This window comes from Balearica regulorum, chromosome 4 (assembly GCF_011004875.1).
Source record: "Balearica regulorum gibbericeps isolate bBalReg1 chromosome 4, bBalReg1.pri, whole genome shotgun sequence".
Classification (NCBI taxonomy): Eukaryota; Metazoa; Chordata; class Aves; order Gruiformes; family Gruidae; genus Balearica; species Balearica regulorum.
The window spans coordinates 21,143,823-21,160,043 of NC_046187.1; the positions used below are offsets into that span (position 1 = coordinate 21,143,823).

At 44.2% G+C, this 16,221-nt stretch overlaps 1 protein-coding gene across 7 annotated transcripts in view; it reads left to right on the top strand.

The window, feature by feature from the left end:
- The window catches only part of ADGRL3 (adhesion G protein-coupled receptor L3), a 524,509-nt gene that overhangs the window by 293,430 nt on the left and 214,858 nt on the right, over window positions 1-16,221 (top strand). For all 7 annotated transcript variants that reach the window (XM_075751372.1, XM_075751366.1, XM_075751367.1 and 4 more), the window contains exon 5: window positions 4,536-4,645. In XM_075751372.1, coding sequence (XP_075607487.1) covers window positions 4,536-4,645 — 110 coding nt within the window. The remainder of the gene's footprint in view (window positions 1-4,535; window positions 4,646-16,221) is intronic.

The window sequence follows — 16,221 nt, forward strand, 5'->3', positions numbered from 1 at the left end:
TGTTACAGTGTATGCATTACACTGGATTGACACCTCTCTTCTGCGATAAATATTTTTCCACATCTGAAAGATAAAACAGGTACCTTAAGTGGGAATAAATGTAGCTGGAAAGGAGGCATAAAGAAGCCTTTTTTTTTTTTTTTTTTTCTTTTCTTGTCTTGTGACTGGGACAATTTACACTTATCCCAGGAGGTAATTTTTCCTCTCCAAAACATATATGTGAATAACGTGAACTTCTGTTTGAGATGCTGGGTCCTTAAAGGCTGCTGAGGCTCGGACTGATTTTGAGGGGAGTTGGGGTATTCTCTTCTCTTGTACATACAGGAATGTATGTTGCTGTCAGTCTCTCAAGTCAGTGAAAATGCAATCTCTGGTTATGCTTTGGTTTCTGATCTCATGGTTGGTCTTGGTAGGCATCTGTGCCTTGGCAAAGTGGATGTGAGATACTGGCTTTTTCACTGAGCACACTTTGCACTAATGTCAGCGTTTGCAGGGGAACACGGGCACTGATAAGTCACACTTTCCATATCTTGCAAAATGGAAAATGCAGCAGGCTTTTTTGCCTTGCTAGCCTGAACGCTGTGGCAGCACGGTGACTTATTTCTGCTGAGCTGTGTGGATACTCTTGGTCCAGGCCAAATGTCGAGTCCCAGCAGCAATTACAGAGGTGGCCCGAGATGTGCCGAGTCTCTGAGAAGCAGGCTCTATCTTCACATGCCCACATTGCACTTCAGGGAGCAACAGGGAGAGAGCAATGACTGCAGGTAGAAATAAGGACTTCGAAGTAAACCAGACCGACCCCAAACAACAGGATGGCTATAAATTCCCTGTCAGATTTCGTGATAAATGGCAATAAGAGGAACTAAAATGACTTGAGGGGCTCCTTTAATTCTTCCGTGTCTCCAGAACATTTGCTTAAAATGTTGTACAAACTAAGAAAATGGAAGCTGTTTTTTTAATAGGCATAAAATTGTCTATCTGGTCTCCCAAATTCACAGATTCCTCCCACAGTTCTCTTGTTTACTTGGTGTCAGAGCATATGGAGAATGAGAAAATATCGCGAGAGGCCAGGGATCGCTTAGCAAAGTTGTGGCATAAGGGCAGCAAGAAGTTGTTTCATTTGAAGGAGCTTATGAATCAGTGCTAGAAATAAGAGATTCTTGTCAAAGGGTGCTAATAAGAGGTATAGATGGGTTTAAAAAAGGTGACTGTAGTTTTCTGGAGTACAGTTATGCTAGAGCCAGTGATGCAAATGGTTCCTGCCCTGTTGGAGGGGAATCTAGCAAGATGTGAAGCTGGCGTTTCTAGCATAAAGCTAAGGGACTTGGGTAGTGTTTCTGTGATTGCCCTGTAGAAGAGACAGATTTATGCTTGAGCTGATGCAGTGCTGGTTCTCACTGCAAATTGTAATTCCCATAGTTAGTAAAGGTCTTCCTTCAAGAAGGGGGGGGGGGGGGGGGGGGGGGGGAAGGAAAAAAAAAGTAAGAAGAAAAAACCAGACAAAACCAAAATAAAAACAAGAAATCTTTGTTGCATTGACTGGAAAGGTCAATACCCAGCACTGGGCCTCCCAACTCACAGGAGTTTGGAATGAGTATTGGTAAGACTCAAGCACTAAGAAATCCCGAGATTTACAAAGGAGAGCTTGTGGGCTGGTTTGCTGGGAATGGAGTAAGGAATGATAACTTTTTTTCTTTTTTGCCTTCTCAAGGCTACAGAGTAATTTTCTTTTACAGATCTCCTTTTCTGTGTCACTTGTTGTGTGTCACTTAGTGTCACCTGGACCTTTAATATGTCTGGAAAGAAATATGACAAAACTGCAGGGACCAAGAAACTGTTGTGAAAATGGGGGGGAAAGTATCAGCAAAAGCACAGCAACCAGAGCTTTAATGATGAGTGGTTTTCACCTCTTTCTCCCCTTTAAATTTTTGTAGCCTGATGTCTGACAGTAATAGTTGAACAGGTATTAGTTTTTTTCCTAAGGTTTTTAGTCCAAATTTTCTTCATCCCTTAACTGTGCTGGAATGGGAACCCGCATGTTTCATCCTGGAGTGATAAAAGGAAACTCGAAATGCCAGGTGCCAGACACAGTTTTGCTGCTGATATGAAATGAGTGTGAAAAAGAGAGAAGGTTTAGTTTTTCTGGTTTTGGTAGGTTTTTTTTGTATGAGCCCTTTTTTTGCAAATTGTGTGAGGTACTGACGTTACATAGTATATGAGCTTTTATTTGGGAGTTTTCCGTTGTTTCCCCCCAAGGTGGCACTGACAATTTGATCTCACCTTCTTTTGAAGTTTCTGTGCTTGGTAGGCTCGGTGCTTTGTCATCCTCCAATTCAGGAATGTGCAAGGGGCCTTCAGAACTTTCTAGAGTTGGGGGGAAAAGCCATCACCCTGCGTTCCCCACTCAACCTCTTGTATCATGGTGCTTTTACTCTCTTTGATGATATCTCAGAAGGCAGCATGCATTTGGGGAAGTTAAAGCTGATGTTCACAGCCTTCAGCTTCCAAACCAGTTTTGAAATACTGGTTATGAACTTGGAGCTTTCTAGGTTGCATGTTTTCACTTCAGGTTTTAGTGTACAAGTTTTTGCATAAAAAAGAAACGGCTTCAAAGAAACGCTTGGCCATTCAAAGCAAATGTTTCCTTAAAACAAAAAGAAAGAAAACACATACAGATGAACCCTAAATATGTCTATTCCTGCTCCCCCACTTCTTATTCTTCATAATTTTGGATCCTGACTTGTGATTTTGAAACGCCTCTTTGATGCATTGTTCTTATTCTATGTAAAGTGGCCAGGGCTGTCCCTACAGCCAGAGGGACTATTGATTACGTCAGTGCAATTGCTTTTTGAAAGGCACATTGAGCCAAGTAAAGGATTTTTTTGAAAGTGAAGTTTTGGATGATGTTCAAAGCATCTCCTGGAAGACTGCCCACTCGCACAGTCCAAGCTACCTGTGATATCCCAGCCAAGCCACCTGTCTGTAAGTAGCAAGAGTGAGGACAACAAAGTTATCCTTTTTGTTAATAAAATTCTTTTTCTGTGTATATGATAAAACTAGTCACTTGCTGTGATAACTGTCGTCTTTCAACTAGAAAACACGAGAATGACCCTGCCCTCTGGGTTATCTGTTATCCAGCAAAGCAGCCCGATGAGCAATTGTATCAGCTCTTATTAATCTTTCCATAAAATTAAAGAAATTATGGAGCTTAAGGCAGTCACTAATGAATCAATTCTAATTTATGGGCTCAAATAAAATCCTCATTAAGGCTGACAAACTATAGCCTCAGGTAAACATGAAGCATTTCCACTGCAGACCTAAATGAGTTCTGTGCTGGATGTTGCGGCTTCTGCCAGAAGAGCAGGAGGGTAAGGGGTCCCATGTCACATCAGAGGAGACAGCATCTTAGAGAAAGTAAATGCAGTGGTCTAGCCCTTAGGAGATCTCTTTCTGGCATGCAAAAGCATAAAAATCAAAGACAAATTATATTCCTCTTTTTTTTTTTCTTTAAACAAATAATCAGAGGATTTTTCTCTGTAGAACTACTGTTTGCTCAGTGTTTTTGCATCCCCAAAATGCACAAAAGTTGTACATAGAGGTGCTTGTACCACAAAAGCAGAGACAAATGTGGGTTTCCATGCATGCAGAAATCAGTCACCCATGGACATGACTCATATGTGCCGCAGGGAAAGCATCTCTCAGGACCCAACCTGTGTGTGTGTCCTCTTAACCTGAAAGATACTCGCTGCAGCAGACAGGGTCACTTCCTTCTCTGTGAGGTTATACTGCAAGATCTTCAGTGAGAACAACATTTGCTTTTGGAAAAAATACATCATCTCAGGAGATGCATTGGTCCTGGGCAGAATGGTTGAATAAAACTTAGTCATTTATAAATAATGCAAATGTGCTGACTGTGTATGAAAAACTACTGTTTTGGTTTTTAGAGAGCTTATTGGGTGATTTATTTTTTTTTCCCCACTGAAGTATTGCTGTTTCTAGTCTTTGCATTAAACAGCATTATTCAAGATTACTTTTTTTGTGGGAACACTTTATACGTATTTTGTAAAACACATTTGTTATGCCTGCTATAAAATATACAATGATTATTTTTGCCACAACCACATGTTGTTGGTTTAGCCTTTGCATTTCGTTTGATGGGGATGCTGGTATTTAAGGTTAGTTGAGGTCACTGTGATATGAGTTTGGGTTTCAAAAATTAGAGGACCATGTGCATGTAATCTTTTTTTTTAGATCCTCCTCTCAGTCTGGTTTTAAAGAAATACCTCCTGGTGCTCTAAGTACTGCTTGGAGGGGAAGGGGTTATGCCGCTATGCCTCCTCTTTTGGCAGTGAGCTGATGAAGACATTGGTGTTTGCCGTCAGCTTTTGCATGCTCTCTGGTGAGCTTCCTCAGCTGATGCTGAAGTTCTGGCTTCTGCACCTTCACTCCTTTTGATGCTGGAGGGACTGCTCAACTTCTTGACCTGTCCTTCTGCCTGGACTGTTTTCTGACTCTCTTTTTTTCTTGCTTTTCAGATGCAGTAATCGGACCCAATGTGCAGTTGTCGCTGGCCCTGATGTGTTTCCAGACCCTTGCCCTGGGACGTACAAGTACCTGGAAGTGCAGTATGAATGTGTCCCTTACAGTATGTACCTTGATATATTTTCATTTGTTTCTTTAATAGAGATCTGATTTATTGTGGTGACTGGGCCAGCCTTGAGCTTGTCTCTTGTTCCCTGAGAGCAAGTAGACACTTAGTGACAAACCATGTGCATCATATGAGACTGAGTTGATAAGATATGAAAAATTGTCCTCTGTGCAAGGTTTGTGCTTATGTTAAAAATACCCTAATAATGCTCAATGTTTTCCTTGTTGTACACCTTATAGAAAACACTTGGGAAGCCCCATTAGTGAAAGCAGACCAGAAGAATGAAGCATTATTGCTAGCTTACAGCTTCTCTTTCCAGAGTTTTATGCTTGTAATCATATAGCAGTGCACTTCGACCGACCTATGTCCATGTAATTGGTGACATTTGATAAGTGCCTTAAATACAGTATTGTATCACTGACAAGTCAGGAAGGTAATATTTTGGGAAATTTGATGTTTGATGGTAGAAAATACTAATTTATAAGCTTCCAAAGTTATGAAGACAAATAACAGGCAAGCCATTTAGCCTGAATTTTTGAGGGTAGAAAGACAGTCATCTGGGATTACAGCAATATGCACCGAACGGGAAACGTCAGAGCTTCAAAAAGTTAAGTGTACCTCAGAATTTACTTTCTGTAGAAACTGAATTTGTTAGATGCAGTTATGGTCCTACTGTCAAAAGTGGCATACCTCAAAAAAGAAATAACAACAGTAGTACTAGGAGTGCACTTTTTATTAGCAGTCATAAAGGGCTGAGCAGTGAATAACAGTACTATTTCTAGTTTTTCAGTTTGAGTAGGCCAAAGCTCGTAGCACACCTCTCAAAATAATAAAGCAGGTACAGGAATGGATGCTTTCAGGCCACAGAGTTGTATTAAGAGAGCAGCAGGAGACTTAAATTTGCTGAAACCCAGGATTTGGCTTGAGGACTCAGAGCATCTTCTTCATTGCCTTGAGCACAGGCTGCAGGAGAGCAAACATAGCTGAGAAAAGACAGGCACATTGTCCGGAGTGGAAGCGGGAACTTACAGCCCCTCAGGTGGTCCCTGTCCCTCATGCAGGAGGTGGCCACCTACATGCCACTGCGATGTGGAAAGACTGTGTGGGGTTTTGCTTGTCATGAAACCACAAGATGAGAGATGCAGCTAAGACCGCCTCTCTGAGCAAAGGGGACCCTCTCTGCTGGCAGGGGGCTTGACGTGTCCATATTTCATTTTTCTAAACAAAAATATGAAGCTTTTAAATGCAGTGATGGAATATTTTTTATGGGGTGAGCTATTAAACCCATGGAAAGAGTGACATCAGGGGCTTAGGGTCTGCCCTAGCGAGCTTGTACCAAATTGCCAGCTTGGAGTTATTCCACTCTAAATGAGGTCTTTCATTTTACAAACAACGCTGCATGGGGAGGGGAGATCAGTTTCTACTTGTCATAGCAGGTTGTATTTCCTTGAGATTTGTGATTTGAATGAGGTATGCTGTTCCCTCCTGAGACTGGGCTGGTAAAGCAATAGTCATTACCTAGTACCCCTCCATAGCCTTTGTTGCATATAAAACAAAGAGGAATAGTGGTGCCTTGTGAGAAAGGTAATACGTGAATATTGTGCCCCGAGGTGCTAATCGGCCCTGTGTACAAGATGTAAAATAACTCTTGTGAGAGGTTGCTCAGTACCAAATGTACAGTAGGGATTGAGTATGTCTTAATGATCTGAATGTGGGGTGAAAAATGACAACAACAAGCCATGCTGCCTTTGCAATTAAGTTAGTAGCTTTGATGGCTGTTTCCTCTGTTTGTTTATGAATCAAATGTAGTGCCTCTGCAAGCAGAGTTATGAGGGGGGGAAACAAGGGACAAGCACATTGTAAAATAGGATCCCATGTCCTGGGCTTGTTGTTCTGCATTGCCTAGGAAATTTGGGGTCAAATCTTCATGTGTTGTTATTCAGTGTAGCACCGGGGAAGTTACTTGTGTTCAGGCAAACTGTGTCCCTTCATCTGCAGACATGGAGTGGGAAACCTAGGGCTCCTTTTTATTCTTCTCCTACCTCAGTCTCTGCCTGGCTTTGTTACCACCTCCATTTCTTCCCTCTGAAAATGGTCAGCTCAACTTTGCAGATGCTGTTTGCCTGGGCCCCAGGAGTGCCCCACGAGTGAAAGCCATCCAAGCGATGGCGAAGGTGTCAGCTCTGGACAAGGAGGTCAGCAAGGGTATGGTTGGACCAAAGCTACGTCTGGTGGATGAAATGTACTTCCCCCTCAGTGGCCTCAGTGGTGCCTGTGCCATTTGCTGTGGGTCAGTTGGTCCCCTTGGATTCTTGTCACTGAGCCCACATGCTTCAGCCCCTCTAGCCAAATTTGGGCCATTGACCCGGTCCTTTCAGGTCCAGCTTCCTTAGCATTGCTACCCACACCCAGCCGCCTTGCTTTGCTGGAGGAGGATAGTGGGCTCTACGGGCTCCCCAGCACTGCTCACTGCTGGGGAAAACCCTTCCTCAGCTGCTAACATTTCCTTGGTGGCCTCATGCACCAAGCCCTTGGCGATGGTGTCTGCCATATGACCATCTCCTAAAGAAACACAGCAGTTGCACAACAAAGGAATTAATATTTCAGCAGGCACTTGTACTTGTGTGCAATTGCATAACAAAGGAATTAATATTTCAGCAGGCAGTTCTACTTGTGTGCATTTCAGCTTGCTTTGTCTCGTTGGATGGGTTACTCCTTACGGTTTCAAATTATTCCTTATGGACAGAGAGAAACAGTTTACCCAAGTGCTGGCTCAGCAGCAGAGGGGAGCATGTGTGTGTCTCAAGAGAGCAGCGTTTAGGAGTCATCTTTAACAGATGTTGTTAGGACTGACCTTAGGCGCTTATGCTCAATATAGTGCTAGTGTATACGCTCCCTTGGAGAAAAATTACAGAAGATTTAAAACTCCATTGGGTAGCCTGCTCCTCTTGCGATTTTATTTATTTATTTATTTATTAACTTTTCCACCACTAACTCATATCATTTTCAAGAAGAAAACATCCCCATTTCCTCTCAGGAGGGGGAAAAACAAACCTCTTCTAACTTCAGTAGCTCATATATTTTAAAATGTCCTTTATATTACCCTTCACACTGCATTCCTGTGTGTTCACTAGAGATAGCCCTGACAAGAAGAGTTTCACGAGGCTGTGGTTACTCTCAACATGTGGGGAAGAAAACAGGTGATTGTGCATCAAAAGAATCCCAGCCACCCCAGCCAATAAGTCAGTCTCGTCAGGGGCACAACTGAAAAGCCTCTACGCGAACGCACGGAGCATGGGGAATAAACAAGAGGAGCTGGAGACGTGTGTGTGCCTGCAAGGCTATGACATTATTGGCTTTACAGAGACGTGGTGGGATAGGTCCTATGACTGGAGTGCTGGGATGGAAGGGTACAGGCTCTTTAGGCAGGCGAGGAGGGGGCGTCGCCCTCTATGTCAACAACCATCTGGAGTGCATGGAGCTCTACCTGGGGATGGATGAGGAGCCGACCGAGAGCCTATGGGTCAGGATTAAAGGGAGGGCTGGGGCAGGGGACATCATAGTGGGGGTCTGCTATAGGCCACCTGACCAGGGAGACCAAGCAGATGAAGCCCTCTATAGGCAGATAGAAGCAGCCTCACGCTCACAAGCCCTGGTCTTTATGGGGGACTTCAACCACCCTGACATCTGTTGGAGGGACAACGCAGCTGAGCACAAGCAATCCAGGAAGTTCATGGAATGTGTTGATGACAACTTTCTCCTCCAAGTGATAGAGGAGCCCATGAGGACAGGTGCCATGCTGGACCTTATTCTCACCAATAAGGAGGGGCTGGTAGGGGACGTGAACCTCAAGGGTAGCCTTGGCTGCAGTGACCATGAAATGGTGGAATTCAGGATCCTCAGGGCAGCAAGGAGAGCACTCGGCAAGCTCACTACCCTGGACTTCAGGAGAGCAGACTTTGGCCTCTTCAGGGACCTGCTTGGTAGAATACCATGGGACAAAGCCCTGGAGGGAAGAGGGGCCCAAGACAGCTGGCTAGTATTCCAGGGTCACCTCCTCCAAGCTCAGAAGCGATGCATCCCAACAAAGAGGAAGCCAAGCAAAAACACCAAGAGGCCCCCATGGATGAACAAGGCAAAAAGTCAAACAAAAAAAGGAAGCCTACAGAGGGTGGAAGCAAGGGCAGGTGGCCTGGGAAGAATACAGAGAAACTGTCCGAACAGCCAGGGATCAGGTTAGGAAAGCCAAAGCCTTGATAGAAATTAGTCTGGCCAGGGATGTCAAGGACAACGAGAAAAGCTTCTATAGGTATGTTAGTGATAAGAGGAGGACGAGGGAAAACGTGGGTCGCCTCCGGAATGAAACGGGTGTCCTGGTTACCCAGGATATGGAGAAGGCTGAGGTACTCAATGACTTCTTTGCCTCAGTCTTCACTGGCAAATGCTTGAGCCACACTGCCCAGGTCGCAGAAGGCAGGGACTGGGAGAATGCAGAACCACCACCTGTAGGAGAAGATCAGGTTTGAGAATATCTAAGGAACCTGAAGGTGCACAAGTCCGTGATGACAGCTGATGAGTTGCATCCGTGGGTCTTGAGGGAACTGGCGGATGAAGTGGCCAGGCCACTCGCCATCATATTTGAGAAATCCTGGCAGTCTGGCAAAGATCCCACCGACTAGAAGAGGGGGAACATGACCCCCATTTTTAAGAAGGGTAAAAAGGAAGACCCAGGGAACTACAGGCCGGTCAGTCTCACCTCCGTGCCTGGCAAGATCATGGAGCAGACCCTCCTGGAGACTATGCTTAGGCACATGGAAAACAAGGAGGTGACTGGTGACAGCCAACACAGCTTCACAAGGGGCAAATCATGCCTGACAAACTTGGTGTCGTTCTATGATGGGGTTGTAGCGTCGGTGGTCAAGGGAAGGGCAACTGACATCATCTACCTGGACTTGTGCAAGGCATTTGACACTGCCCTGCATGGCATCCTTGTCTCTAGATTGGAGAGACATGGACCACTCAGTGGATAAGGAACTGGCTGGATGGTCGCACTCAAAGAGTTGTGGTCAACGGCTCAATGCCCAAGTGGAGAACGGTGATGAGTGGCATTCCTCAGGGGTCGGTACTGGGACGAGGGCTGTTTAACATCTTTGTCGGCAACATGTACAGTGGGATCGAGTGCACCCTCAACAAGTTTGCCAACAACACCAAGCTGTGTGGTGCACTCAACATGCTGGAGGGAAGGGATGCCATCCAGAGGGACCTTGACAGGCTGGAGAGGTGGGCCCGTGCGAACTGCATGAAGTTCAACAAGGCCAAGTGCATGGTCCTACACGTGGGTCGGTGCAATCCCAAGCACGACTATAGGCTGGGCGAGGAATGGATTGAAAGCAGCCCCAAGGAGAAGGACTTGGGGCTATTGATTGATGAGAAGCTCAACGTGAGCTGGCAGTGTGCGCTTGCAGCCCAGAAAGCCAACCGTGTCCTGGGCTGCATCAAAAGAGGCGTGACCAGCAGGTTGAGGGAGGTGATCCTGCCCCTCTACTCCACTCTTCTGAGACCCCACCTGCAGTACTGCATCCAGCTCTGGGGGCCCCAGTACAGGAGAGACATGGAGCTGTTGGAGCATGTCCTGAGGAGGGCCCCGAAGCTGATCAGAGGGATGGAGCACCTCTCCTATGAGGACAGGCTGAGAGAGCTGGGGTTGTTCAGCCTGGAGAAAAGAAGGCTCCGGGGAGATCTAATTGCAGCCTTCCAGGACCTGAAGGGGGCCTACAGGAAAGATGGGGAGGGACTGTTTATCAGGGAGTGTAGTGACAGGACAAGGGGTAATGGGTTTAAGCTGAAGGAGGGTCGATTTAGATTAGATGTTAGAAAGAAATTCTTTACTGTTAGAGTGGTGAGGCACTGGAACAGGTTGCCCAGAGAGGTTGTGGATGCCCCCTCCCTGGAAGTGTTTAAGGCCAGGTTGGATGGGGCTTTGGGCAACGTGGTCTAGTGGAGGGTGTCCCTGCCTGCAGCAGGGGGGTTGGAACTAGATGATCTTTGAGACCCCTTCCAACCCAAACCATTCTATGATTCTATGCAGGTAGCCCGGTCCTCTCTCTGTTTTTCTGATCCTGTAGTCTGTTTATGTGATGGCAGATGTTGTCTACAAAAATGGACAGTCATTCCAATGACTTCTGGACTTTTTTTGTTGCCTTCTGACAATCAAAAGCAACTGAAAAGCAGGTGATTTCAGCAGTGGAAAAGGTACCAGGCCTAATTTGACAGGCTTCAATGCCATCAGTTGTCCCATTTTTCTAGTATCAGAAAAGTCACCAAATTAATTTTGTCTTTCTCAAAGCAGGTCTTGGTATGCGGTGTTTATTTCTCTGACGCCTACTTTAAATACTGCCTCTTTTCTTCTGAAATTACTACTGCAGTTTTCTTAAATTCTTTTAATCATTACTGACCAAGAGAGCTTTTCCATGGTTTTCTATTAAATCTACTGCAGACCTGCAGTTTGCCATTGCCAGAGCCGCAGACACATCACATGTTGCGGAGAGATGTCTGAAAGTGCATTTTAGGCTGCATTATGCTGTGTGTAAGTATGAGAAACCTCACTTTGTGAGGGTCTCTTTGATCCAGTACTCTGTTGTTGTTTCCTAGTGCATCCCTTCCCTTTCACCTTCTCCCTTTACAGAGTAAAGGGAAGAGTAGTGGTGGAGGTGGTTTTGTGAAGCTAGGTCAACACTCTCATTGCAGAAATACTTCAGTATCTTCTTCTGGTGCTTGTACAGTCCTGTTGTCATGGTGCCAGGACATCTAGGAATGTAATTTTTTTTCTTATTTCACCTTTGTAATGTGCTAAGGGACTTCCCATTTTACTTATGAGCTAGTGCAGAAAGCAGATGAGCAATTTATCCAATGCTGTACACAAGGCTGGTGACAAGCAAGAGAATCCAATTTTGCAAGACCAGTGGTGGTGGGAGAGCTGCTGAGCTAGTTGTCATTGTAAGCAGCCAGATTTTCTATTGATAATTTGATAAATCCTAACCAAAATGCTGGTTTTTCCCTCTGCAAATACAGTGTTTGTATGCACATAGCACTTTACAGCTCAAACCATCCACATTTTAGTAGTCCTGCATGTGTTTCTGAGATGGATGAAGAGAAAGAACAACCCACTCAAGGCTGACGCTCTCCCGAGCATTCTTGCTCCGTGGGCAGCAGCAGCAGCGCTGCCCTTTGTGGGTGACAACCCAAGTCAGAGCACGGGGAGATTTTCCAACATGTAAGCAACTATCTCCCACTGGCTTTGACTGAAATTTAGGGGTTGTCTGTGTTCAGATTTTTTTTTTTTTTAAATGTGTGAGTTGAAAGCTCAAAGGTATTTTGGAGTGCTTTTTCTGTTCATTTCCCCCTAGAGACAGGCTTCTGAGGCTCCAGTGTGATGTTGGAAAGAGGATTTAGCTAGCTGAGTCAAATTTACCTTCAGGTTTTTGTGAGTTCTCAATTTCCTTAAGTTACAGGGTTTGGAACTCACAGAATAACTTGTGCACTGTTGTCCTTCAAAAACAGTCTGTTTTTTAATAGAGACTTGGAAAATAAAAGGTATAGGGCAGGACAAAGTGGAAAAAAGGTGGAGTCTCAAGGAGGACAAGCCCATTGCAGCATTGATGAAAAGGGTGGCATCAGCAGGAGGGAGCAAGATGGGTGCCTTGGGCATGGCATATCCCACTGCAATGATAACTTGCCTCGCACCCAGGTGACCAGTCTTCCATCAGCTTTTAATATTGGGAAGATCTATTCAAAAGGCTGTTACCTGCAAGGGAAAAATGTTCATGGCTTCCGAGGAAGGATGAATCGGCCTTCCTTTCCATTCTTCTGGGTAAATGAGCTAATAAATATTATGAAGGCACCAAATATCTTTGATGCTTACAGAGATTTCCCTGCTTCTTTAATGCTAACAAGGGGAAGGAAAACAATGCTTGAGCATGGTTCATCTTTTCTTTTCTTAAGACTTTTTTCTTTTTAAACATGAAACCTGAAATCACATTTCCCAATTGCAGTATTGATGGAAGGAAAGGTCATTTCTTTGCTAGAAATATTCCTTTTATTGCTGACAGAAGAGTAGATGGGCTCACATATCAATAAAAGTGAGGGATGGTAAGTGTGATGTGGGAACAGAATTCAATAAAGTTTTATTGTATCACAAGTGGACTGAAGTGCATTTAAAAACATTAAATGAAGGCTCACAATATCTGCTCCGCTGGACCTTAGGGCCAGTGAATAGACAGATAATTGAATAATGACATTTTTAAGAGAATACGAGCACTAGAAAGCAAACTGATATTTTCATTGCTCCAAGATTGCTAGTGGAAAGGGAAAGAGGGAGGAGAAGCTGGGAGAAAATTGCAATCTGAAAACAGTTTAATGAGACCACTTTTCCCAAGAATACAGTTCTTAATTATTTCTGGAGTGCTGTAAGACCATTTTGTGTCCTCCAGGCTTTCCTTGGATGTTTTCTTGCCATCTTCCCTGTTGGTTGAGAAGCAGCGTTTGCCCACCGAGAGCAGTCCTGTGTTCTGTTAAACAAATAGACTTGCAGCTTCTCCAGTTTTCTTTCGCTCTGGGCTTCTTTTTTTTTTTTCTTTTCCCAAGAGAATTTGATCCCCTGGGGCCCACTGGTGGAAAAGGGCAAGCATTCCCAAGGGGTTAAACCCGGCTCTTGGCGCTTTGGTCAGTAATGAGTGAATTCCCCTCTGAAGCCAGGCATCCTTTGTTTTATTTCATTAAATAAATGATTTGTGTGCATGGGCTAAGAACAATAATTAAAACCAAACCAAAACAAACTGCCAGACCTAACTACCCATTACGATTATTTCTGAGCAAAGAATCTTTACTTTGTATCCTGCTGACAGGATACAAGGATCCTTTCTTCCAAGGCATACAATTTACTGGGCATTGTGGCCAAAAAGGCCTTTTCTGTATTTGCTGAAATTCCCAGCTTTGCTTGTTGGTTCTTTATCTGCAGAGGCAGAAACAAAGGATGTGTTTCTTCCCCTATCAGTCTCCTTTTGCCATGTGTTTGTGGGGAGAGTACACCTATACAACAGCCATTTGGAAAGCACCCTTAATTAAAATAACCTGATATTACAGGGCTTTGTGAACCTGCAGGCTGAGCTATCCACACAGGCATGTGCATAGTTTTCAAGAAGGGGAGGAAAACTAAGTTCTGAGAGCTGGGGGAAATAAAGGTCTTTGAAAACTTGAAAGTAGCCTGAGATGAAGGAAAAAGGACATTTTTGTGAGACATGGTGAAATATATGACAATGTGGTTCATTCTTGAATCTGAGATGAGTTTGGTTTAAATTAAAGGAACAAGGTGATTTCAAGTGTGTGTGCCCATAATGCATACTGGTTTAATGGTCTGCTGTCAGCAGCAGCACTATGGATTTTCTTGTGAGGAGAATTTAGAGGAAAGTTAGGCAAACTCCATAGTATGAAGACCACTGCTACCTGCTCCATCTATAATTTCCTGCATGCTCTTGTGAAAAGCCAACTCCTGCTGAGTGCTCCTGCCATCCTAGCCCTTTTCTCTAGGTTATGGGACACTTCTTCATGTCTCCCACTTGTGCCACTGTCGTAGTTTAACCCCAACCGTCAGCTAAGCCCCATGCAGCCGCTCGCTCACTCCCCCTCCTCTGCCATGGGATGGGGGAGAGAATCAGAAGAGTGAAAGTAAGAGAACTCATGGGTTGAGATAAAGACATTTTAATAGGTAAAGCAAAAGGCACACACACAAGCAAAGCAAAACAAAACAAGGAATTCATTCACCACTTTCCATGGGCAGGCAGGTGTTCAGTCATCGCCAGGAAAGCAGGGCTCCATCACATGTAATGGTTACTTGGGAAGACAAACGCCATCACTCTGAACATCTCCCCTCTTCCTTCCTCTTCTCCCAGCCCCTTATAAACTGAGCATGACGTCATATGGTATGGGATACCCCTTTGGTCAGTTGGGGTCAGCTGTCCCGGCTGTGTCCCCTCCCAACTCCTTGTGCACCCCCAGCCGTCCCACTGGCAGGGCAGTGCGAGAAGCAGAAAAGGCCTTGACTCCGTGTAAGCACTGCTCAGCAATAACCAAAACATGTCTATATTATCAACACTGTTTTCAACACAAATCCAAAATGTAGCCCCATACTAGCTACTATGAAGAAAATCAGCTCTATCCCAGCCAAAACCAGCACAGCCACTATGAGCCCTTGTATGAAAAATAATCTTTTCTTTTCTCTGTTTCTCTCTTCTGAATGTTTAGCTGATCAACTCTCGAATTACCTCACCACTCCCAGTCCCAGGCTTAAAATATTGAAATACCTCTATTCACCCATGCATTTGATCTTTACACCACGAGTTGGTTCTGAAAATCGTATCTTCATGCACAAGTTGTCCTCCCATGTATCTTTGAGTTGCACATGCTATCTTTATCAGAAAAGTCACCACAGTGCTTCCACTTAATTGTATTAGATCTGAAATGCTGCAGGGGAAAAGAGTTGGAGTCCTATAATGTGGGCACCCATGAACTTGTCAGCTCATCATGGGGTGTTTTATTGCACATTTGCTGTTATAGTCAGGACATAATTTGATGGACATGTATTAATGCCACTTAGAAAAATAACTTGGTAGCTTACTAGCTGAACAGGTTGTTATGGAAGAGTCATTGCAGTGAGTAAGTGTAACCTCAGTCATATGAATGTTTGAGTCACTTATCTGCCCATCGTATTTTAAAATTGCCCTCCTAATTAATCATGGAAGTGAAGTAAGCCTTAAAATGAGGTCTGACATTTAAGCTGGACATCTACAAGCTTCGTAGTTGTTGAAGTTCTTGTACTCAAGCACAGTGAAAATCAAAGTGTTTCAGGACATGGTGGGGGAGAGTTTAATTTGCTCGCAAGTACACAGAAGGATGCCCTACACTCCTGTACTCCTTTTTCTCGGTCCTATTATAAGAATTTCAGTACCTCCAGACTTTTTCATTTTTCACACCAAAGAAAAATACTTTTTTTGCAACATTACAAAATCGCTTTTTTTAACTGAAGACTGAACTAACCTGTTACAAGATGAACTACAAGCAGAGCAGCCAGCAGCGTGCTCTACTGACAGGCGTCTGAATGGCACAGCTTGTTGGGTGACATGAGGTACAAATTAAACACCCGCGGTCTGAATGCCAAGTCTTAGGGTGAGAAAAGTGTATTTTTATTTACTTATTTTTTTGACGTAAATTCACTGAGCATCTTTTGGAGGTGTTGGACACATTGAACGTAGGTGAGAGAAACAGCAGGAATGGCACGATTCTTCTGGTGTGAAAGTTTGGGTATTCTGGTGATAGATGTAATTAAGGAAGAGATTAGTTTTTTTCCCTTCCAATTAATAGTTAAGTAGGTGGAAAGTTAAATGGGTACCGGTGACATGTTTGCAAGAGTAAAATTCACAGACTGAAGGGAATGTGGGGGAGCATGGAAAGCATGACAGTAATTGAATGTTGATTTTTTTTATTTTTTTTTTTTTAAGCAAGTACAGTTGGGAGGTTTC